At 44.9% G+C, this 24148-nt stretch overlaps 1 protein-coding gene across 2 annotated transcripts in view; it reads left to right on the forward strand.

The window, feature by feature from the left end:
- LOC120977195 (X-linked inhibitor of apoptosis) overlaps window positions 1-24148 on the forward strand; it is a 49480-nt gene that overhangs the window by 9056 nt on the left and 16276 nt on the right. For both annotated transcript variants that reach the window (XM_040405004.1, XM_040405003.1), the window contains exons 2-3: window positions 19077-19964; window positions 21520-21619. In XM_040405004.1, coding sequence (XP_040260938.1) covers window positions 19100-19964; window positions 21520-21619 — 965 coding nt within the window. In that variant the 5' untranslated portion in view covers window positions 19077-19099. The remainder of the gene's footprint in view (window positions 1-19076; window positions 19965-21519; window positions 21620-24148) is intronic.

Below are 24148 nucleotides of genomic sequence, written 5' to 3' on the forward strand. Positions count from 1 at the left end.
AACGTGAACAAGAATAGGACAGGTTATATTTTTTTGGCGGACCACAGAATGGAGCAATGGATGCGGACAGCACACAGAGTGCTGTCCGCATCTTTTGCGGCCCCATTGAAGTGAATGGGTCTGCATCCGAGCTGCCAAAACTGCGGCTCGGATGCGGTCCAAAACAACGGCCGTGTGCATGAGGCCTTAGTGACATCCTGCCACCCCCGCCATGTCATTCAAAACATACCTAGAGGGCGAGTTTATTCGAGCAAGACGCAATTGCTTTAATGATGCAGCCTGCCGCAGAGAAATGGATTTGATTGCTAGCCGTCTTTCTGACCGCAAATTCTCTGGCCATGCACTAAAATCGTCCAGAGAGTATGGCGTCAGTAAATCCCGGTCTGACTTGATTTTCCCTGCAAATCAGTCCCAAAATCATAAAAATCTGTCAGTCCCCCTTTTTGCCACTAGCTATAGCTTGGAATACTCGCGTATCTGCCATATAATCAGGAAGCATCTACCTGTTCTTAGTTGTGACGAGCAGTGGACTGACATTGCCAGTATTAACCACTTAAGGACCACAGGTTTATACCCCCCTAAAGACCAGGCCCTTTTTTACAAATCGGCACTACACTACTTTCACCGTTTATTGCTCGGTCATGCAACTTACCACCCAAATGAATTTTACCTCCTTTTCTTCTCACTAATAGAGCTTTCATTTGGTGGTATTTCATTGCTGCTGACATTTTTACTTTTTTTGTTATTAATCGAAATTTAACGATTTTTTTGCAAAAAAATGACATTTTTCACTTTCACTTGTAAAATTTTGCAAAAAAAAACGACATCCATATATAAATTTTGCTCTAAATTTATTGTTCTACATGTCTTTGATAAAAAAAAAATGTTTGGGTAAAAAAAAAATGGTTTGGGTAAAAGTTATAGCGTTTACAAACTATGGTACAAAAATGTGAATTTCCGCTTTTTGAAGCAGCTCTGACTTTCTGAGCACCTGTCATGTTTCCTGAGGTTCTACAATGGCCAGACAGTACAAACACCCCACAAATGACCCCATTTCGGAAAGTACACACCCTAAGGTATTCGCTGATGGGCATAGTGAGTTCATAGAACTTTTTATTTTTTGTCACAAGTTAGCGGAAAATGATGATTTTATTTTTATTTTTTTCTTACAAAGTCTCATATTCCACTAACTTGTGACAAAAAATAAAAACTTCTATGAACTCACTATGCCCATCACGAAATACCTTGGGGTCTCTTCTTTCCAAAATGGGGTCACTTGTGGGGTAGTTATACTGCGCTGGCATTCTAGGGGCCCAAATGTGTGGTAGGCTGCAAAAAAGTGTCACACATCTGGTATCTCTGTATTCAGGAGAAGTTGAGGAATGTGTTTTGGGGTGTCTTTTTACATATACCCATGCTGGGTGAGATAAATATCTTGGTCAAATGCCAACTTTGTATAAAAAAATGGGAAAAGTTGTCTTTTGCCAAGATATTTCTCTCACCCAGCATGGGTATATGTAAAATGACACCCCAAAACACATTCCCCACCTTCTCCTGAGTACGGCAATACCAGATGTGTGACACTTTTTTGCAGCCTAGGTGGGCAAAGGGGCCCATATTCCAAAGAGCACCTTTCGGATTTCACAGGTCATTTTTTACAGAATTTGATTTCAAACTCCTTACCACACATTCGGGCCCCTAGAATGCCAGGGCAGTATAACTACCCCACAAGTGACCCCATTTTGGAAAGAAGACACCCCAAGGTATTCCGTGAGGGGCATGGCAAGTTCCTAGAATTTTTTATTTTTTGTCACAAGTTAGTGGAAAATTATGATTTTTTTTTTTTAATTTTTTTTTTTTCATACAAAGTCTCATATTCCACTAACTTGTGACAAAAAATAAAAACTTTCATGAACTCACTATGCCCATCAGCGAATACCTTGGGGTCTCTTCTTTCCAAAATGGGGTCACTTGTGGGGTAGTTAGACTGCCCTGGCATTCTAGGGGCCCGAATGTGTGGTAAGGAGTTTGAAATCAAATTCTGTAAAAAATGACCTGTGAAATCCGAAAGGTGCTCTTTGGAATATGGGCCCCTTTGCCCACCTAGGCTGCAAAAAAGTGTCACACATCTGGTATCTCTGTATTCAGGAGAAGTTGAGGAATGTGTTTTGGGGTGTCTTTTCACATATACCCATGCTGGGTGAGATAAATATCTTGGTCAAATGCCAACTTTGTATAAAAAAATGGGAAAAGTTGTCTTTTGCCAAGATATTTCTCTCACCCAGCAGGGGTATATGTAAAATGACACCCCAAAACACATTCCCCACCTTCTCCTGAGTACGGAGATACCAGATGTGTGACACTTTTTTGCAGCCTAGGTGGGCAAAGGGGCCCATATTCCAAAGAGCACCTTTCGGATTTCACAGGTCATTTTTTACAGAATTTGATTTCAAACTCCTTACCACACATTTGGGCCCCTAGAATGCCAGGGCAGTATAACTACCCCACAAGTGACCCCATTTTGGAAAGAAGAGACCCCAAGGTATTCGCTGATGGGCATAGTGAGTTCATGGAAGTTTTTATTTTTTGTCACAAGTTAGTGGAATATGAGACTTTGTATAAAAAAAAAAAAAAATAATAAATCAGCATTTTCCACTAATTTGTGACAAAAAATAAAAAATTCTAGGAACTCGCCATGCCCCTCACGGAATACCTTGGGGTGTCTTCTTTCCAAAATGGGGTCACTTGTGGGGTAGTTATACTGCCCTGGCATTTTCCAGGGGCCCTAATGTGTGGTAAGTAGGTAAATGACCTGTGAAATCCTAAAGGTGCTCTTTGGAATATGGGCCCCTTTGCCCACCTAGGCTGCAAAAAAGTGTCACACATGTGGTATCGCCGTATTCAGGAGAAGTTGGGGAATGTGTTTTGGGGTGTCATTTTACATATACCCTTGCTGGGTGAGAGAAATATCTTGGCAAAAGACAACTTTTCCCATTTTTTTATACAAAGTTGGCATTTGACCAAGATATTTCTCTCACCCAGCATGGGTATATGTAAAATGACACCCCAAAACACATTCCCCAACTTCTCCTGAGTACGGCGATACCAGATGTGTGACACTTTTTTGCAGCCTAGATGCGCAAAGGTGCCCAAATTCCTTTTAGGAGGGCATTTTTAGACATTTGGATACCAGACTTCTTCTCACGCTTTGGGGCCCCTAGAATGCCAGGGCAGTATAAATACCCCACATGTGACCCCATTTTGGAAAGAAGACACCCCAAGGTATTCAATGAGGGGCATGGCGAGTTCATAGAAAATTTTTTTTTTTGGCACAAGTTAGCGGAAATTGATATTTTTAATTTTTTTCTCACAAAGTCTCCCGTTCCGCTAACTTGGGACAAAAATTTCAATCTTTCATGGACTCAATATGCCCCTCACGGAATACCTGGGGGTGTCTTCTTTCCGAAATGGGGTCACATGTGGGGTATTTATACTGCCCTGGCATTCTAGGGGCCCTAAAGCGTGAGAAGAAGTCTGGAATATAAATGTCTAAAAAATTTTACGCATTTGGTTTCCGTGAGGGGTATGGGGAGTTCATGTGAGATTTTATTTTTTGACACAAGTTAGTGGAATATGAGACTTTTTAAGAAAAAAAAAAAATAATAATTCCGCTAACTTGGGCCAAAAAAATGTCTGAATGGAGCCTTACAGAGGGGTGATCAATGACAGGGGGGTGATCAATGACAGGGGGTTGATCAATGACAGGGGGGTGATCAGGGAGTCTATATGGGGTGATCACCACAGTCATTGATCACGCCCGTGTAAGGCTTCATTCAGACGTCCGTATGCGTTTTGCGGATCCGATCCATCTATCAGTGCATCCGTAAAAATCATGCGGACATCTGAATGGAGCTTTACAGGGGGGTAATCAATGACAGGGGGGTGATCAGGGAGTCTATATGGGGTGATCACCACAGTCATTGATCATGCCCCTGTAAGGCTTCATTCAGACGTCCGGATGCGTTTTGCGGATCCGATCCATCTATCAGTGGATCCGTAAAAATCATGCAGACGTCTGAATGGAGCTTTACAGGGGGGTAATCAATGACAGGGGGGTGATCACCACAGTCATTGATCATGCCCCTGTAAGGCTTCATTCAGACGTCCGGATGCGTTTTGCGGATCCGATCCATCTATCAGTGCATCCGTAAAAATCATGCGGACATCTGAATGGAGCTTTACAGGGGGGTGATCAGGGAGTCTATATGGGGTGATCACCACAGTCATTGATCATGCCCCTGTAAGGCTTCATTCAGACGTCCGGATGCGTTTTGCGGATCCGATCCATCTATCAGTGGATCCGTAAAAATCATGCGGACGTCTGAATGGAGCTTTACAGGGGGGTGATCAATGACAGGGGGGTAATCAATGACAGGGGGGTGATCAGGGAGTCTATATGGGGTGATCAGGGGCTAATAAGGGGTTAATAAGTGACGGGGGGGGGTGTAGTGTAGTGTAGTGGTGCTTGGTGCTACTTTACTGAGCTACCTGTGTCCTCTGGTGGTCGATCCAAACAAAGGGGACCACCAGAGGACCAGGTAGCAGGTATATTAGACGCTGTTATCAAAACAGCGTCTAATATACCTGTTAGGGGTTAAAAAAAACACATCTCCAGCCTGCCAGCGAACGATCGCCGCTGGCAGGCTGGAGATCAACTCTCTTACCTTCCGTTCCTGTGAGCGCGCGCGCCTGTGTGCGCGCGTTCACAGGAAATCTCGGCTCACGCGAGATTACGCCTATTGGCGTTAGTGTGACCTGGGAGCGCCGCAGAAATGACGCCTTTCGGCGTTAGCGTGGCGGCAAGCGGTTAAAGGGGTTGTCTGAGACTGAGTTATGAAAAAAAATTATATAGCACTGAAAATCTGATGGGCAGCAATATATAACTAAGCTAAGCAAGTTTTATGCAAAAAAAATTATATCTATTTCCTCATTTCCTTGGTTCTTTTCTGGCCATTTGTTTAAATGCAATAAAAACAATCTCTGCCCCTCCCCCTGCTCTGCTAAGGGAGTGAATACAAGAGCTGCCCTGAGTGACATGTCTGCCTGCTGGGAGACTCAGCAGCTTGTTGTATGTGTAGGACTACAAGTCCCAGCTGTACAATGCACTGCTAAGGGAGTGGATACAAGAGCTGCCCTGAGTGACATGTCTGCCTGCTGGGAGACTCAGCAGCTTGTTGTATGTGTAGGACTACAAGTCCCAGCTGTACAATGCACTGCTAAGGGAGTGGATACAAGAGCTGCCCTGAGTGCTGAGAGAATCAACAGCAACTTGTAAGTGTAGAACTATAAGTCCCAGCTGTATAATGACACTGCTAATACACACAGGATCTTCCCCCTACCTTCTTGTGCAATGCTATCTCTAGTCTGTCAGATCCTGTGCCCAGAATTGTCACTGCTGCAGCTAGCCAGTATGTGCAGTTGAAGGGGTTAAGAATCTTAGGAGAGAGCAGAAGCGACTCTCGTCTCGTTTACAGGCTTGTAAACGACCTTTATCAGAGCAGGGAGAGAATCTGACATCACAGGTCATGTGACCCTCAGTCAAATCTGAGAAACCAGCCACTGCAGATAAAGTGAGTTAATTGGAAAGCTGTTACATTTGCTTAGTTAGGAACACAGAAAGAACAAAAAAATAACTCGGACAACTTTAAATGTGTAGCTCATCGAGCACCCACTCTGGCACAGAAAGGGAGTCCTTTCTTGTTCTCTGATAGAGCGGGGTCGACCCACTGGGTTGAGACATAAGGGCAACCTCAGATGTGGCCATCTGGTATGTACGTGCTGCAAAGTGATCCAAATGGGGTGTCACGTTGTTTATATTGCTAATCAACAAGCTTTTGAATTAAAGCAATATATCAATTGTGGGGGATTCAGTCAGCACAACCCTGTATGCAGGTGCACATCGCTATGGCGAAATACATATACAAACGCAGAAACACAAATGCAATAGCACTCTGCAACCAGCACTCTGCCCTGCCTCTATGCTGGATGTTGAATGAGGCATTGGTGTACATTTTGGCCAAAGCGTAATAAGCCACTCACCACGTCAAGGTCGCCTCTGAGTGGTCCCTAACACTAGTTCCTGCCTGTTTATGGGCCATGATAGCCACACAAAGTCCAGGGAGCGCAGGCACAGCATGCACGCCAGGCACACTCTGCTTTTAACCCCGTCCGGTGCCGTGACAGCTTTCATCGGATCCAGGGATGCAAGTACCAACATGCATGCTGAGCCCACTATGTACTTCTCCTGGAGCCAAATGGTTACTGCGCTGTAAAAGTAGACTCAGTTTTATACTAACTTTAAAACCAAAGTCAGTATAAAACTGAGTCTACTTTTACAGCGCCTACCAGTAGCCATTTGGCTCCAGGAGAAGTACATAGTGGGCTCAGCATGCATGTTGGTACTTGCATCCCTGGATCCGATGAAAGCTGTCACAACACCGGACGGGGTTAAAAGCAGAGTGTGCCTGGCGTGCATGCTGTGCCTGCGCTCCCTGGACTTTGTGTGGCTATCATGGCCCATAACAGGTAGGTACTAGTGTTAGGGATCACTCATAGAGGTGACCTTGACGTGGTGAGTGGCTTATTACGCTTTGGCCAAAATGTACACCAATGCCTCATTCAACATCCAGCATAGAGGCAGGGCAGAGTGCTGGTTGCAGAGTGCTATTGCATTTGTGTTTCTGCGTTAATATATCAATTGTAATACTAATTTTGTGGTTTACTGCATCACATGCTCCCTGTGCCAGCTCCAATATGTGGGATGCACCACTAACAGCCTCAAAGTTGGAATCTGCAGACACATTTCGGACATTCCACATTCTAGAATGAGAAATGTGTCTGTGGTCAGTTCACACTATGCGGCTGTTCATGGAGGTGATGTTACAGGGATGCATGTTCAGGGACTTGAAAGAGTTAATCCCCCAGTTCGAGGAGGGGACCACAGAAGGGAATTACTGAATAGGGAATCCTTTCGGATCTTTCGTATGGGTTCATGCATTCCTAAGGGATTAAATCGCAGACATGACTTGATTCTTCATTATTGACTCTTTGTGCAACATTGTTTTTAGGATAGTTTTTTGTTGAAACATAAGAACATTGTGTATTTTATTTGTATGAAGGTGTGGCTAAGGTTAATTGTGGTCCCCTGATTTTTCTCAGCGGGTCACTATATAAATCCAAGCCTGTGTAGTCTATCCTTGTCATGAGTAAGGATCAGTATGCTATGATCCGAAACGCATGACATGGACCTCCTTTTTGGTTTTTAATGCACTATTCAATAAAAGCTGCCACGTTTGTATTGGAAGCTGGACTTCTGCTCTGAACATTGATTATACAGGAATTCAAACAAAAATCGCTCTAATCTATTGATTCTTTGTAAAGTAGGCAGCGGGTTTGCCTCCGGTAAATCTTGAACTTATGACAGGCACGTGATGCTACAGGCAGGCGTGGGAGCAGGTTTGCATTTCTCACTGGGATATTTGATGGTTTCATTTGTATTTATTTTCTATAATTGTTACAGTATCTTTGAATATATAAGTAAGTGAACATTATTCTCCACCTCTGTGTCCTGAGGACATGGATGACTGAGAGGGACCCACTGCTCTGGCAAACACATATATTACTTCTACGCCCATTCATTTTTCCTCCAGCTGATTGCTAGGAGTTAAAGAGGACCTGTCACCACTCCTGACATGTCTGTTTTAATAGCTTCATGCATTCCCCATGTAATAACAATTCCGGAACATCTATTCTTATGGCTCTATGTTGTGTCATTCTTTTATTATTTCTACTAGAAGGTGATAGGAATCTCAACGTCCCACTTGGTACCCCTGGCACCAAACTTCTAGTATCGGCTTGGTTTGAGTCTTGTTCTGACGTCAGGAGAGCGCTTCACTCATTAGGGAATAAAAGACACAACAATGGTGTACTGAATGAACACTCTGAGGTTTATTTTTAATGCACACAGGTTATATAGAGGGGTTTTACCCCCTTTATTAGCATATCATCGTAAGTTATGTATTCAACCTATCATATTAAGGCTACATTCACACGTCAGTATTTTTCTATAATCCGATTTTCTGTCCGTTTTTTGCGGATCCGTTCCTGAAAATGTTTCCGTATGTCATCCGTTTTTTGCGGATCCGCTAAAAACGGAAACATGTGAAAACTCAAATCCGACAGTATAATCTAACACAGAGGCGTTCCCATGGTGATGGGAACGCTTCTAGTTAGAATATACTGAGAACTGTGTACATGACTGCCCCCTGCTGCCTGGCAGCACCCGACTCTTACAGGGGGCTGTGATCCGCACAATTATTGTGCGAATCATAGCCCCCTGTGAGAGATCAGGTGCTGCCAGGCAGGAGGGGGCAGACCCCCTCCCTCCCCTGTATTAAATGGGACTAGTGCGGCCCCCCCCTCTATATTCATTGGTGGCCAGTGCGGATGTGACCAGTGCAGCCTCACCTCTTCCCCCCCCCCCCCCCCCCCCATCATTGGTGGCCAGTGCGGATGTGACCAGTGCGGCCTCACCTCTTCCCCCCCCCCCCCCCCCATCATTGGTGGCCAGTGCGGATGTGACCAGTGCGGCCTCACCTCTTTATCCCCCCCCCCATCATTGGTGGCAGCGGACAGTTCCGATCGGAGTCCCAGTTTAATCGCTGGGGCTCCGATCGGTTACCATGGCAGCCAAGACGCTATTGCAGTCTTGGCTGCCATTGTTACTTAGCAATAAATACAAGCATTATACTTACCTGCGATTGCGAGCTGCGATGTGTGTCCGGCCGGGAGCTCCTCCTACTGGTAAGTGACAGGTCTGTGCTAAAAGCAATGCGCCGCACAGACCTTTCACTTACCAGTAGGAGGAGCTCCCGGCCGGACACACATCGCAGCTCGCAGTCGCAGGTAAGTATAATGCTTGTATTTATTGCTAAGTAACCAACCGATCGGAACTCTCCGCTGCCACCAATGATGGGGGGGGGGAAAGAGGTGAGGCCGCACTGGGCACATTTATTAATACTGGGAATCTGCACTGGCCACCAATGATGGGGGGGGGGAGAGGTGAGGCCGCACTGGGCACATTTATTAATACTGGTAATCCGCACTGGCCACCAATGATGGGGGGGGGGGGGGGGGGGGGAGAGGTGAGGCCGCACTGGTCACATTTAATACTGTGGAGGGAGGGGGGTCTGCCCCCTGCTGCCTGGCAGCCCCTGATCTCTTATAGGGGGCTATGATATGCACAATTAACCCCTCAGGCGCAGCACCTGAGGGGTTAATTGTGCAGATCACAGCCCCCTGTAAGAGATCGGGTGCTGCCAGGCAGCAGGGGGCAGTCATGTACACCGTTCTCAGTATATTCTAACTAGAAGCGTCCCCATCACCATGGGAACGCCTCTGTGTTAGAATATACTGTCGGATCTGAGTTTTTCACGAAGTGAAAAATCTGATCTGTAGAAAACTTACTGGGAATCCGCACTGCCGCACTGGCCACCAATGAATATAGAGGGAGGGGAGCCGCACTGGTCACATTTAACACTGGGGAGGAAGCCTAATTTCCAGGAACGGAATCCGCATAAAACGAATGACATACGTAATGACATACGAATGTCTTCCGTTTTTTGCGGATCCATTGACTTTGTATTGGTCCAGGATCCGATTTTTGCGGAAAAGAATAGGACATGTTTTATATTTTTTCGGACATGCGGAACGGAACAACGGAAACGGACAGCACACATTGTGCTGTCCGATTTTTTTTTTCCAGGACCCATTGAAAATGAATGGGTCCAGATCTGGTCCTGAAAAAACGGACGTGTGAATGGACCCTTACACGTTCTATTCTACAGACAGAAAATGAGAAACAAAAACGGAACTTCCATATTAGGAATATTGTCCGGGAGTAGTGCCAAAGAGATAAAATTCAGGGTTACAGAGAAAAGAAACTTAACAGCAAGCAATCAGAGTTAGTTTCTAACAGAGAAATGAAACTTCAGCAAAAAGCAGAATTGGTTTTGACATTAAAAAAAACATGGATTCCTTTCAAATCCCCTCTTAGAACCTTTAGTGGATCACACTACATGGTTCTTTCCTTTCTTGTCCTTTTTTCTCTCTATATGATATTAGGTAATTCTTATACCCATCTGGGCTTCGATCCTCCTGGGGTAGAGTAGTCTGATAAAATGACATATTAGAGAGCCCTTTTTCTAGCATTCGTCTCACACAAGGAATAACACATAATGCTACTACACCTATTACTACAATTACTATTAGTATGACAATCCCTAGTTGCATGAGACCTTGTTTCCAACTTGTGAACCACCCAACGTATTGATCCCATGGATTATTTATACCTGAGTTCTTTTTCAGTTCTATTGACAGATCTTCAAGCTTTTTTTTATAGCTATTGTGACCTTACCAGTGGGACCAGTATTATTTGGTATGTATGTGCAACAGGAGGTTGGATCAGTCAATACTCGGCACACTCCACACTTCTCTGCAAGAATCATGTCCAACACCATTAGATTCTGGAATGTCATGATTGAGTCTGTTTGTAGTTCTTCTGCTACCCCTTGTAATGCATCTCTGGTATAGTTTACAAACCTTTGTAATTTATCCAATCCACATTTTTATTCACAGTAATGATGGGAAATATTGATTCAAATCCGGCGGCTACTTGATCTCTAGCTTTGAACTCATCTGGGACCCCTCTTGGAACACCTATTGCATCTATATACACATGGGGATCAATGCTTGAAAGGGGGCTGCTTCTTTTGTTTATCTTTAGCACCCCTTTTTCTATTATATCTGATTCAGTAAAAATGTGCATGTTCATTATAACTTTGGCAAGCGCACATTCACCTTTCCAGGCACCTTCCAATCTGGATCTTATTTTTCCATCTCCACAGATCCAGTACACATCTCCTATGGAGTATATTTGGTTCTGAGTGAGGGATATGTTCAGATTGCTGTATTTGTGACAATAACCTTTGGTGAAATTCTGTACATTCCTCCCATGTGTACTCCCTTTGTAACGTGTAGTTACCTGGATATACCTGGATACCTGCCCCTGGGCGAGGATTTTTTAACAATAGAGGGTATTTTGATTTCCATTCTGTACATACACTGTGGTTATAAGACATATTAACAAAAAGCTTCAAAAAACATTCTTCAACACTTTCTGGTAACACTAGGGGTACGGTACCTAGGTGTGGCTTGGCAGGACCGCATATGTAACAGTTACTTTTATTCACAGAGGCTGCACTATACTTCATCCACTCCAGCCACAAATTAGCATCAGAAAAACCCGTCTCCATGGCCAAAGTATCCTCATATGTGGGATCAGATATGGCCCTTAGGTTTTTTAGAGAAACTATATGTGGGGCTAGTGGGTTTTTGGGGACACCTGTGATGGGTTGGTATTCCTTAGACTTATACATATCTCTAAGTCTGAACATTTGTGTTACCCGGGAAGTCGCAGCTCCCCACATTTTATGGAAGTACCATCCCAATACATAATCTCCTTCATCATATTTACCAGGGTTTTCTATTGTCAATACAATTTTCATTTCCGCTGACCTTTTTTTTGCAATAATTCAATGAGGAGGTGTCCACATAACACGTCCCTCTCTCAAGGAGTGTCATTCTAGTCAAAAGGGACTTCAAATTTTTATCCCTCCTTTCGAGGGCGCTTTTTGGTTTATATCCCCATTCTGTCCCTGTATTCCATCCCACTGATCCCCAATATTCACAACCTTTTCCCCAGTATGAGTCTGTTACACATATACACTCACCTAAAGAATTATTAGGAACACCATACTAATACGGTGTTGGACCCCCTTTTGCCTTCAGAACTGCCTTAATTCTACGTGGCATTGATTCAACAAGGTGCTGATAGCATTCTTTAGAAATGTTGGCCCATATTGATAGGATAGCATCTTGCAGTTGATGGAGATTTGAGAGATGCACATCCAGGGCACGAAGCTCCCGTTCCACCACATCCCAAAGATGCTCTATTGGGTTGAGATCTGGTGACTGTGGGGGCCATTTTAGTACAGTGAACTCATTGTCATGTTCAAGAAACCAATTTGAAATGATTCGAGCTTTGTGACATGGTGCATTATCCTGCTGGAAGTAGCCATCAGAGGATGGGTACATGGTGGTCATGAAGGGATGGATATGGTCAGAAACAATGCTCAGGTAGCCCGTGGCATTTAAACGATGCCCAATTGGCACTAAGGGGCCTAAAGTGTGCCCAGAAAACATCCCCCACACCATTACACCACCACCACCAGCCTGCACAGTGGTAACAGGTTTCAACAGTCCAATTTTGGTGAGCTCGTGCAAATTGTAGCCTCTTTTTCCTATTTGTAGTGGAGATGAGTGGTACCCGGTGGGGTCTTCTGCTGTTGTAGCCCATCCGCCTCAAGGTTGTGCGTGTTGTGGCTTCACAAATGCTTTGCTGCATACCTCCGTTGTAACGATCCACAAGGCATTTTTGCCCACAGGACTGCCGCATACTGAATGTTTTTCCCTTTTCACACCATTCTTTGTAAACCCTAGAAATGGTTGTGCGTGAAAATCCCAGTAACTGAGCAGATTGTGAAATACTCAGACCGGCCCATCTGGCACCAACAACCATGCCACGCTCAAAATTTCTTAAATCACCTTTCTTTCCCATTCTGACATTCTTTTCGGAGTTCAGGAGATTGTCTTGACCAGGACCACACCCCTAAATGCATTGAAGCAACTGCCATGTGATTTGTTGACTAGATAATTGCATTAATGAGAAATAGAACAGGTGTTCCTAATAATTCTTTAGGTGAGTGTATAGGCCTGTCCTTTTACATAGTTGTTGGAACAGTAGTTATAATATGAACATGTTTTCAATATATCACAAAGACAAAAGGTGTAGGTAGCTACGTGAGTGTTAGATAAATTATACCAAAAGGTGATGACGCCGCCCTTGCTAGTTGCGGCTACTTCTCCCATACTGCTAATTGGTAAAATCAACAAGATTATTGAAGCAATCTTAGTCAGTACATTCAACCATTTTCCAGAAAAGAGTGAGGAGCTCATCATGTTGGAGGTCAGGGCTGTCTGCCCCCATTAGTACCTCTGGGCCTTGTTGGAGGTCAGGGCTGTCTTCCCCCGTTAGTACCTCTTGTCCTTCTTCAAGGCCAAGGCTGTCTGCCTCCGTTCCTGCCTCCTCTCTTGCTCTCACAAGCTTTACTTGGGTGGCGTGGATCCAAGTTGGAGACTGTTCAGTCAGCACAGCTGTTCTGGTCACTGCAACCACGGTAGTGGGTGGCCCATATGCGAAGTCACCTTGGGATTTTCCTTTCTTCAGTGTTTTGATCACTACCTCATCCCCTACCCTGTATGGGTGGGTGGGTGGATTCCTGTAGAAGAGATGGAGACTTACAAGCAACTTTTTCCTCAGTTTTATTAAGTACCTGTATCAATTTGGTGACATTTTCTTCCCTTATTATATCAAGGTCTCCTTCCTGCACTATTGTTGGGCGTCTTGCCCAGGGGGTGGTGAAAGGCCTTCCCATGAGTATCTCAATGCTGTTATATCCTACCCCTCTTTGCAGACTAATCCTGTCTTAGGATTTTTCTGCAATCCGGATAACACCAGTCTTACTGTTCAGTGGCATATCTTTGAAGATCAGTAAGCATTTGTGACATCTCAGGGGTTGGAGGTGCCAAACATGGCATCTCCCAATGGTTACATGGACCTGTGGGGTTGCATTTGGCCACTCGTTTCGCCACCTTATCTGCCAGCGCATTGCCCTGTGAGACATGATCCTTACCATCTGCTGCCGTGAAACCTCTCCTCTGTCAAATCATACCATGGTCCCACACTACCCCATGTGCTTATCTACTATCAGTATAGATGGTGACAGGTCTGCCAGCATGTAGAATACATGCTCTAGTGAGTGCAATAAGCTCAGCTGCCTGCTGTGTTGTGTGGATGCCCTTGAGTAGGCCTACAACATCATATGTAGTGTGCAAAAATGGTGTAACGTCACATTGTGAAAGGAGTTGCCAACTCTACCATCATAGCACAGGCTGCAAGAGAACACAGACATGGCGGCATCCCTTGAACAGGGGTGGGCATTACCTTTGAGAAAAATACACAAGGACGTAACTTGCCTCCGTGTTCTTGTCAGTACACCCGCCATGGTTTTACAATTTTGTCGTGCAAACATGTGGAAGGGCAGTTTGTAGTCAGGGAGGCCCAATCCTGGACTTGACATTAATGAACATTTCAGATAATCAAATGCATTGTACATTTCTGAAGACCATCTTATTAAATCAGGTTTGTCCTGTAGTGTTGCCTGCCTCAAGATATTGTCATAGTAGGAACAGTCTGGGATCCATTGTCTGCAGTAGTTTATCATTCCAAGGAAGGATAGCATTTCCTTCTTGGAGAGCGGGGTGACCAGGCCCGCTACAGACTGAACTCTCCCTGGACTGATCCTTCTTTCCCCCTTTGTGAGGACAAACCCCAAGTATTCGACTTGCTGTTTACACCATTGCATTTTCCCTAATGACACTTTGTGTCCACATTCAAACAACCATTGTAACAGTGATATACCATCCTCAATGTTGGCCTCCACTGACATACTGCACAACAGTAAATCATCCACGTATTGCAACAACACGGAACCTTGGGGGGGGGGGGGTACCATGGTTCTAACGTGGCTTGGAGGACTATGCTGTACACTACAGGTGAATCAGCACATCCCTGGGGCATTCTGCCCCAAGTCAGTTGACGTCTGTCAAAGGAAAAAGCAAAAATTAGTCTGATCTTCTTGTCAACTGGGATAGAAAAGAATGCATTTTTCAGATCTATCACACTGAACCAAACAGCGTCTGCTGGAATGGCAGATAGTAATTGAGTGATGTCAGGTACAATAGGGGGTTAGGCACAATGATGTTGTTGATGGCCCTTAAATCCTATACAAAGCGGGTAGTACCACCTGCCTTTGTCACTGGATTTACAGGCGTGCTGTAGGGTGAAATCACCTCTTCCAGGATTCCCTTTTTGTAGGAATTCTTTTATCAAGTCCATCGAGTTTCTCTTTTGGCAGTAGGTATTTTTTCTGGAACACTGAAATGACACCTGCTTTTACAGTAGCTTTGTAAGGTGTGCAATCTATGAATCCTGTGTCATATTCATTTGAAGACCATAATGCAGGGTTAATGTTGTTAAGTTCTGGGTGGTCCTGTATGTTTGCAAGAATCAGTGGCACTGGTGTAGAGATTGGAATGAGATCTGAGTGTACTCTTATGCCCTGATTTTTGGCTGACACTTGTAAGTCAAGCTTAATGAACAAATCTTTACTTAACACACTTGAGGTTGCACTGCTATCTACCATGAATCCTACTCTGTCATCTAAGTCCACCCCTTTTAGTCGGACGCTGTGGTCCACCTTCTGTCTGTCATTAGTGTCCCAGCTGCCCATGAGAACAGAGCTCTGATGTTTAGCACAACACTTAACATGTAACACATAACTTCAAACATTGAAACCAACAGATCTGACAATACAGACATAAACACACAAAAGGCCCATAAAAACTTTTCATTGAATAAAAAAAAAATGTACAGCTTGATCAATGCTGTTGGCACCAATAAAAACCAAAAACTTCCAAGAAAAATAAAATAAAATTCTCAATGCGCATATTATATGAAAACAAATATCGTACTCCATACACATTCACATACATTTTCATGTACTCATTTTCACAAACCGCTCATAACCACGCCCTTACACATAAAAACTGAATTGCGCACACACAGCTCTGCTAAAAGCATCCATTTGTCTTCACATTTTCAACACCACTACAACTCAAAGCCACACCTATTCACATTCCACTGAATCATTTGTCTTCCAACCTAATCACACAATTGTCTTGTTTCATTCCAAAACTTGCAGCACAGACAAACACAGCTTTCCTGGAAACAGATAGCCACACCACACCCAGAATTGCTGATAGTATATCTCGCTGTTGTGTTGTTTTCCAATGTTTTCTGATCTTTACTCTTGTGATTAATCAACTCTTATAAGAAGACAATATACATGTTATAATCATACAGTAATTTTGTTAAACCCAAATCATTTTATATGCCAGGTGTTCTTAGTTAATGTTGTACATATATAATAATTCTTGTTAAAAGCTGGATTCTCACATTACACTGCTGGGGAAAGAAAATTATTGAACAATTTTTTTTTTTCTTCTATAATAATATTACACATATAACATCACTTACTCTGCAGGATTCCCTACCCCTTTGTATCATGTAATCCATATCCTAGGACGGGTCATGGTCAAAATGTGGCCATGCTTCTTTGTCTCCCAGACAAAGACCCTTTATCATGTCCATGTAGTACGGGTTATTATCGCCGTCCCTGGGAAAAGGGGCTAGCAGCTTGCATGAACTCAGTCCATCCAGCTAAATTATCCACCCATGGGTTAACTAGGAAGTAATTTGTGGGACTACACCGTGCAACATAAACTTTGCATGTTTCTCCCATCTCAGGTTTGGGATAATTTGTTTTAGACCCTTGTGCCCCCATTTCGTCTGATATTTTAATGATGGTACTTTCCTAGGACTGGCTGTACTGAACCAAAGGACTCAGGTCTGATCACAAAATATCAGAGAGTTTCATCAAACATATAATTTGCAGACCTCCGCAACACAGTAAAACAACAATGCAATGTCCTTAAAAACTCTATGCAAATAGTGAACTTCAGTCCGTACACTTACCACCCGGACATCAGTATCCTTATCTCAACTCTAATATTCTTATACTTTAAAACAACTTTAAGAGTCAAACCAAGCTCCATCCTTGTCTCCCTGAGACAATATTATCTAGTGCGCACTATATTTTCTCTGAGTGATCCTCACGGCGGACTCCCGGAGTCCCCGGGTCACTCCCCCAGACTCCCGGAGTCTGTTCCCTGTATCCCTGATACAGTAATTATACTAGAAGTTGTAGGTTCTACTTACTAGATTGAGACGTGGTTCTCGGATCGGCCAGAGGACAATAACAGATGCCTTTCTTACCGAACCTGAGGATGACCTTCTCGATCCCGGATGAGCCCCCAAACTGATAGGAATCTCAACGTCCCACTTGGTACCCCTGGCACCAAACTTCTAGTATCGGCTTGGTTTGAGTCCTTTTCGGACGTCAGGAGAGCGCTTCACTCAGTAGGTAATAAAAGCTTTCAGAAGGTATCAATGAATTGCTAGCAGTCTGCAGTAAGGGTACAGAGGGGAGGTAACCAGTTGGGGTGTGTCCCTGTACAGTCTCGCTCTATCAAGTCAGTGCTGCCATTTCAGACTGCAGGGACACCCCCCCCAACTTGTTACCACCCCTCTGTACCCTTACTGCAGACTGCTAGCAATTCATACCTTCTAGTAGAAATAATAAAGGAATGGCACATCATGGAGCCATAAGAATAGATGCTCCAGAATTGTTATTACATGGGGAATGCATGAAGCTATTAAAACAGGCATGTCAGGAGTGGTGACAGGTCCTCTTTAATGAAGCCAAGCCGACTGCAATCAGTTGATTGTTGAGACGGCCGACGTGTTGTGGTTGCGACGTGGCTCTAATCAAACTAATTGGGGTCTGCACTGTTTACCCGGTCTGTCTTGTAAATGGCTGCGCAGTATTGCAGGTGCAGACCAACTACACATTGCAGTCCTAATTAATTTGATGAGAGCCCACTGTGGCTCGTACGGCCGCGTTGCAACTGCAACATGAATGCAACATGTCATAATGTAAGGGCCCCTTTTACATGAGTCGATAGATTGAGCCATGAACGGGAATGAGGATGTTCATTCCTGATCATTTACATACAGTCATGATTGGTGATGTGTGTGCATGAACGGTCCCAAAGACACATTTACACGCTCCAAGGAGCGTTCCTTCCCGACAGTCGGCTGCTCATTAAGTGGAGGTAAAGCATTGCATGTACATGCAGCGATAACCTCCACAGTGAGAGGATGAGCAATGGCTGCTGCTTGTCCCCATACAAAATAATTGCTCCTGGGTAGCAGAGTGCAGTTTAGACATTATGACCTGCTGCCCGGTAACTGTGATTGAGGTCTCCGCTTCTCTAATCATTTCACCCGTTTCGGTCATTCTTCCGGTGATCTGAAGCACCTTTTAGATGGGCAGATTATCAGGAATGAGCGTTCATAGGAACTTCCCAACTTCCTGATGTTCAGTCCGTATAAATCCACCTTTACTTATGGTCTTACATCCCCATACAGATTCATTGGCTGCTGGAAACACATTCTCAGTTTACACCCAGGGTGATGCGCTGCCAACAAAGACGGATTTTTGCCGCTGCATGAAAATGAACGTTAGCTTGTTTGTCGGGTGATCCATGGCACGTTTTCAGGGGCCAATTATTGTGAGCGCACATTCCTTTCCGATAATTGGTCTGATCCTCGGCCCGTGTACAAGGGCCCCAAGGCTAGTTTCACACTAGCGCTTTTAGATTCGGCAGGCTTTTCCCTGCTTTCCAGCATTGATGGAAGCTTCCGGCCCCATCACTATAAAGGGGACCAGCGGAGATCCGGCCATGACCCAGGAAATATGCAGAGATTCGGCCGGACAAAAAACGCTGCACACAGCAGTTTTCATCCTCCCGATTCTCAGCATGTTTGCCGGGTTGCGGACAGATCTCCGCCAGTCCCCATTATAGTGAATGTGTCAGGCAGCATTCGGCAATGCTGGATCCAGACATCTCCAGCCGGCTGCTCCCTTCAGGAAAAGCCTACCGGAGATGTCCAACGCCAGTGTGAAAGTAGGCGTTTTCAGGAGAACCCATTTAATTCAGCAGATATTTCTCCTGTTAATTATTGGCTTATCTAATTTAACTAAACCGTTGTAATTGATGCACCATTTAAAACCATTTCTTCAGGATGTAGGTTCTAAGACGTTGTTAGGTTTTCTGCTGGCTTCTAATTCCTCCTTGTATTTCTCTTGCTGTAGATAAACCGTTCTTGCCAGGGGACATGACATGTAACTGCCCAAAAGTGTCAGATGGTGCTTACGACATGGAACCGGACAGTGACTACTCTGAAGAACCCAGTCGATTGGCGTCATTTGCAAATTTTTCAAGCACCTGTCCCATCTCTGCACCAGCCCTGGCCCGTGCTGGCTTCTATTACACTGGGACTGACGACAGAGTGGAGTGCTTCAGCTGTAAGGCTGTCGTAGAGGGCTGGCAACATGGAGACACAGCGATTGGCAAGCATCGGAAAATCAGCCCTAATTGTAAATTCATTAATGCATTTAACTCGAGAAGTGAAAGCATACAAACCCAAGCTCCTGCGAGTCAGAGCGCCGGTCCTCCCCTACTAAATAACTGTGCGAGCTTTGACCTGGGTCAGACCTCCAACTCCGATATCCACACTGATTACTTGTTGAGGACTGGAAGAATAGTTGATGAATCAGTACCAAAATTCCCTCGATGTTTAAATATGTGTAGTGAAGAAGCACGACTTAAGACCTTTCAAAACTGGCCAAGCTATGTGCGCCAGACGCCAAAGGAGCTGACCAGCGCTGGTCTCTTCTACACAGGCATCGATGACCAGGTGAAATGTTTCTGCTGTGGAGGAAAGCTGATGAACTGGGAGCCCAGTGATGTGGCATGGACAGAGCATCGCAAACATTTTCCAGACTGCTTGTTCGTTTTGGGTCGAGATGTCGGGAATGTAGCAGTTGAGTCGAGCAGTATGTTTAACAGTAGAAGAAGAGGTTCTGAAGTTCCGGAAAATCCCTCTATGAGTCACCTAAAGGCTCGGATTGAGAGTTATGCTAATTGGCCTTCTGCCGTTAACAAGGAGATGCTTGCCAGAGCAGGATTCTGTAGTACTGGTGAGAAGACTGTTGTGTACTTTACGTGTACCTTATTCTCTTAGCCTAGTCTTTGGTGCTATACATTGATTGTAGTCACATAGCCTTCTGTCCCCAGTGGAACTCATCAGCAATAATCCTATTTTTGTTTGTGTGTGGAGGCTTCAGTCCCCATAATATATATGTGTGTGTGTGTGTGTATGTATGTATATATGTATATATACATACATACATACATACATACATACATTACCACAGATCTGTATGAATTCAAAGGCTTAGGCTAGTTTCACACTAGTGTTAGACATCTCTGGCAGGGAGCAGCCAGCTGGAGATGTCTGGATCCGGCATTGCTGGACACTACCTGACGCCCGACAGGTTGCTGCCGGATCTCCACCAGGTCTCTATTATAGTGAAGGTGGCCAGACAGCAATGCGGTAGCTTCTGGCAATGCCGAAATGCAGAGAGATGAGGCAGAGTTTTCCCTGCCAGAACAGCCTGCTGGATCTAAGAGCACCCGTGTGAAACTAGCCTTATTACCACCACTTGTGGATGCCACAGGAGTAAGTCAGTGAATCCAATAATTGATTAGTTTCTCCAATAAACCTCTGTGATTTGAATGTCCATAATATTGGATGTCCTTTTAGTAAATCTCTACTTTTGTGAAGTTTTCGGAAGTAGGTATAAATGGCAGTAGCTTAAACACTTGCAGAACTTCTCTGCAGCCGCTCGAAATATTCAGTTTGACCAGTCTGAATTCTGCAGGTCGCCAGGGTTGGTGGCATGGTCCTATAGGTTAAGTTTTCTGGTGCTGCCCGGTGTTTTTAGTTGTGGAGAGAATTATTATCCACTGGTGTCCATCTTCTCTCTATTGCTAGTGTATATTTCAACGCAACTTTACTAATTTTTGAGTATAAGTGCTATAGCGATTGGTGATCACATGAACACCAATTGTTTTCTATGATCAGCCCCCAAATATAAGAGAATTAAAGGGGTTTTCCAGGAAAAGATATTTATGACTTATCCTCAGGATAGGTCATCAGTATCAGATCTGCAGCGGTGCTACTACCTGGCCCCCCGCCGAGCAGCTGTTAGAAGAGGCCTTGAGTGCCGCATCCACTTTCTTGGCCAGTGACATCACTGTACATTGGTTCAGATGGCCTAGTTGCTGCTCAGCCCCATGTTAGTCAATGGGGCTGAGCTGCAGTACTAAGCACTGCCACTATATGATGTACGGCACTATCTTTGGAAAGCTGCAGGGAGCATGCATCGCTCAGCAGAGCCCCGGTGAGTGCAGCGGCTTCCTGAAACAGCTGATCGGTGGGGGTGCCGGGACTTGGATCCCCGCTGATGTGATAATGATGACCTATCCTGAGGATAAGCCATTACCTTTTCCAGGATAACCCCCTTTAATGGTAGCTGAAAATGCCACCATACATTACTGTTTAATATGGCATTTGAAGTAGCAACCTCAGATTTGAAGAAGTTTCTACCATTGCATGTTATAACTTTACTGGTGTAGACATTTCTTCTTGTAGTACTGCTGGTTTTTAATGTATCATTGCCTTTATGTCAGGTGAACGTGACACGACAAGATGCTTTTTCTGTGGCGGGGAACTGAAAGATTGGACTGTAAAAGATGACCCATGGGAATTACACGCAAGATGGTTTCCAGGGTAAGATCATATGGATATGTGGGAGTTATGGAAGCAGTGGAGCGCCGAACTCTTGGACAGTTCCGGAATTTCACCTCCCAGGCCAACACTTACTGCGGTTATTCCCGTATTGGCCACGAAAGGCCAAGATGGGACAACCCCTTTCAAAGGGATTGTTAGAATTCACCTAAATCGTGCCACTAAATGCTTAAGGCATTTAGCGAGTTTTCCGTGTGGGTGCAATGCGTGAAATTAATGTATAGCACCCCCACTGAATCCTGACCCATTCATTTCAGTGCGTCTGTGCACATGAGCGTGGTTTTTCACCTAACGGACCCTGACACAATTGGTATCGTTCATGTGAAAGAGGCCTAAGGATGCCTTCACACAATACAGATTATATACGGTTTTTCCACAAAGAAAAAACCGCAGCATAATAAAATACCTGCAAAGTGTAGGTGTCACGGGTGAGGTATGAGAGGGAACACCACACCAACAACAGGAGGGAAGGAAAAAGCCACTAGGCCTCAATGCTAGGGAAAAGGGGAAGGGTCAGCTCCTAAATAACCCTACTTCTTGCCCTGTCTCCTATCTGTATGGACACACCCCGAAGGTAGGAATGCCCATACACCGGAACCTGAGAACCTAAGGAGCCCTATAGATAAAGGCTGGGCTTTAGGCAACCCGCTCCTTCCCAGTTGAAGGAACCAGCGTCTCCCTGAGGCCTAGTAGCACCAGACATGAGGAGGGACAACAAGACACAAAGGAGCAAGACACTTAACTTCAGAAGAGATGGACGAGCACATCCTCCAAAGAGGACGACACACCAGCTCTTCCAAAATCCAAATGAAGCTATCAACCACATAGTCAGAAGGGTGAGGTCAGACTATATAGGGGAGGTGTGATGACCACTAAGCTACACCTGAAACAAGGGGTGTGGTCATGAGCAATAACAACATCTGAAGCAAGTAACCAAGGATTAGTTAGATTCCTTCACGTATAGCCAGTCACTTTGATCTCCTGACATCTGTCACAGGAGGGACCGTGACAGTAGGAGATTAGACAAATGCATTTTTCTTAGGTGCAGAAATTTACTTATTGTGCGGATTTTGAAATCTGCAGCACGGATTACACCCTTTTCAATGGAAGAGTGAGATCTACGGAAAATCTGCACCAAAAAGGGCCCCCAAAAACCCTGCAATAATTGGTGCAGATTTGTGTGGTGTTTTTGTTCGTTTTGGTGCAGATTATTTTGCGGATTTTCTGCACAAAAATCTGCAGCACATGCAGGCACCCTTAAAATGAATAAAAAAAATCCAGTAGTCACCTATTTCTTTCGCACACATGACCACTGTAGTCAATCACTGTCCTCTGGATTATAAGACATGAAAACACTGAAGTCGGTAATTGGCTGCAGCGCTTATCTGCCATGTACCTGGACGTCACTGCTGTCTTCTATACAAACACAGAGAGGAGGACTGGAGCTGCGGGGAGAAGCAGAGGAGGTTTTTTATTTTAGGATATGTAGTGGCATAGGCATATTTTAGGTTAACTTTGACAACCCCTTTAAGCTGGCATTGCACATGAGAGGACAGTTAGTTGTCCTATGAATTAGTTGTATTAAAGGGGTTATCCTATGTCATAAACCGCTTTCCCCCCCCCCCCGCCCATGTGCCAGGCCCCTCACATGGAATATACTTACCCCGCTCCTGGTCCCCCAACGGCCACTGCTTCTCCCTGTACATGGATGAAAACATCTGGTGTTGGGGGGGGGGGGCAGCCAATGGGGGACGGGGACAAGGACAAGCCTCCCTATCATCGTGGGTGACACTAGGGAGGCTTGTCCCCGTCCCTGCCTGCCATTAGCTGCTCCTCCCCCGAAACCGGATGTTTTCATCCGTGTACAGGGAGAAGCGGCGGTGCAGGGTCCAAGAGCGGCACCGGGAGCTGGGTAAGTATATTCCCTGTGAGGGGCCCGGCACATGGGGGGGTCTGTTTATGACATTGGATAACCCCTTAAATGATTAACATAGCAGAGTAAGAGCTCATTCACCCAAACGTTAGGGGCCTGTGGCCATGCTGCGGACCGCAAATAGCGGAGGCACAGACGCGAAAGCCCATGGAATCGCTTCCGAGTGTTTCCGTGGTCTTCTGATCCATGCCTCCTCTCTGCAAAAGAAAGGGCATGTCCTATCTTTTGCTGTATCTTGCAGATCGCGGCTCCATTCAATTCAACAGGTCCGCAGCACAGAGTGCACATGGCCAGTGCCTGTATATTGTCGACCTGCCATTTGCAGTCCGCAATACAGGCACGTTTCTGTGAATGAGCCCTAAACTGTCTGACCAGGGAGCCATACTGAACAGCAGCAGAATTTGGCCAATCATTTGCCATTTTGCAGAGCATGCCATACACTTGCATATTCTGTAGTCTGTCAGCCACAGCAAATAATTTTCAAATAATGGTCGGTCCAATTGGCTAAAATAGGCCATTTCAGCTGACTTTTTGCTGTATATGTGCATTGTAATATATTGGGCACTCTGAGGTCAATC

Source organism: Bufo bufo, chromosome 8, assembly GCF_905171765.1.
Source record: "Bufo bufo chromosome 8, aBufBuf1.1, whole genome shotgun sequence".
Lineage (NCBI taxonomy): Eukaryota > Metazoa > Chordata > Amphibia > Anura > Bufonidae > Bufo > Bufo bufo.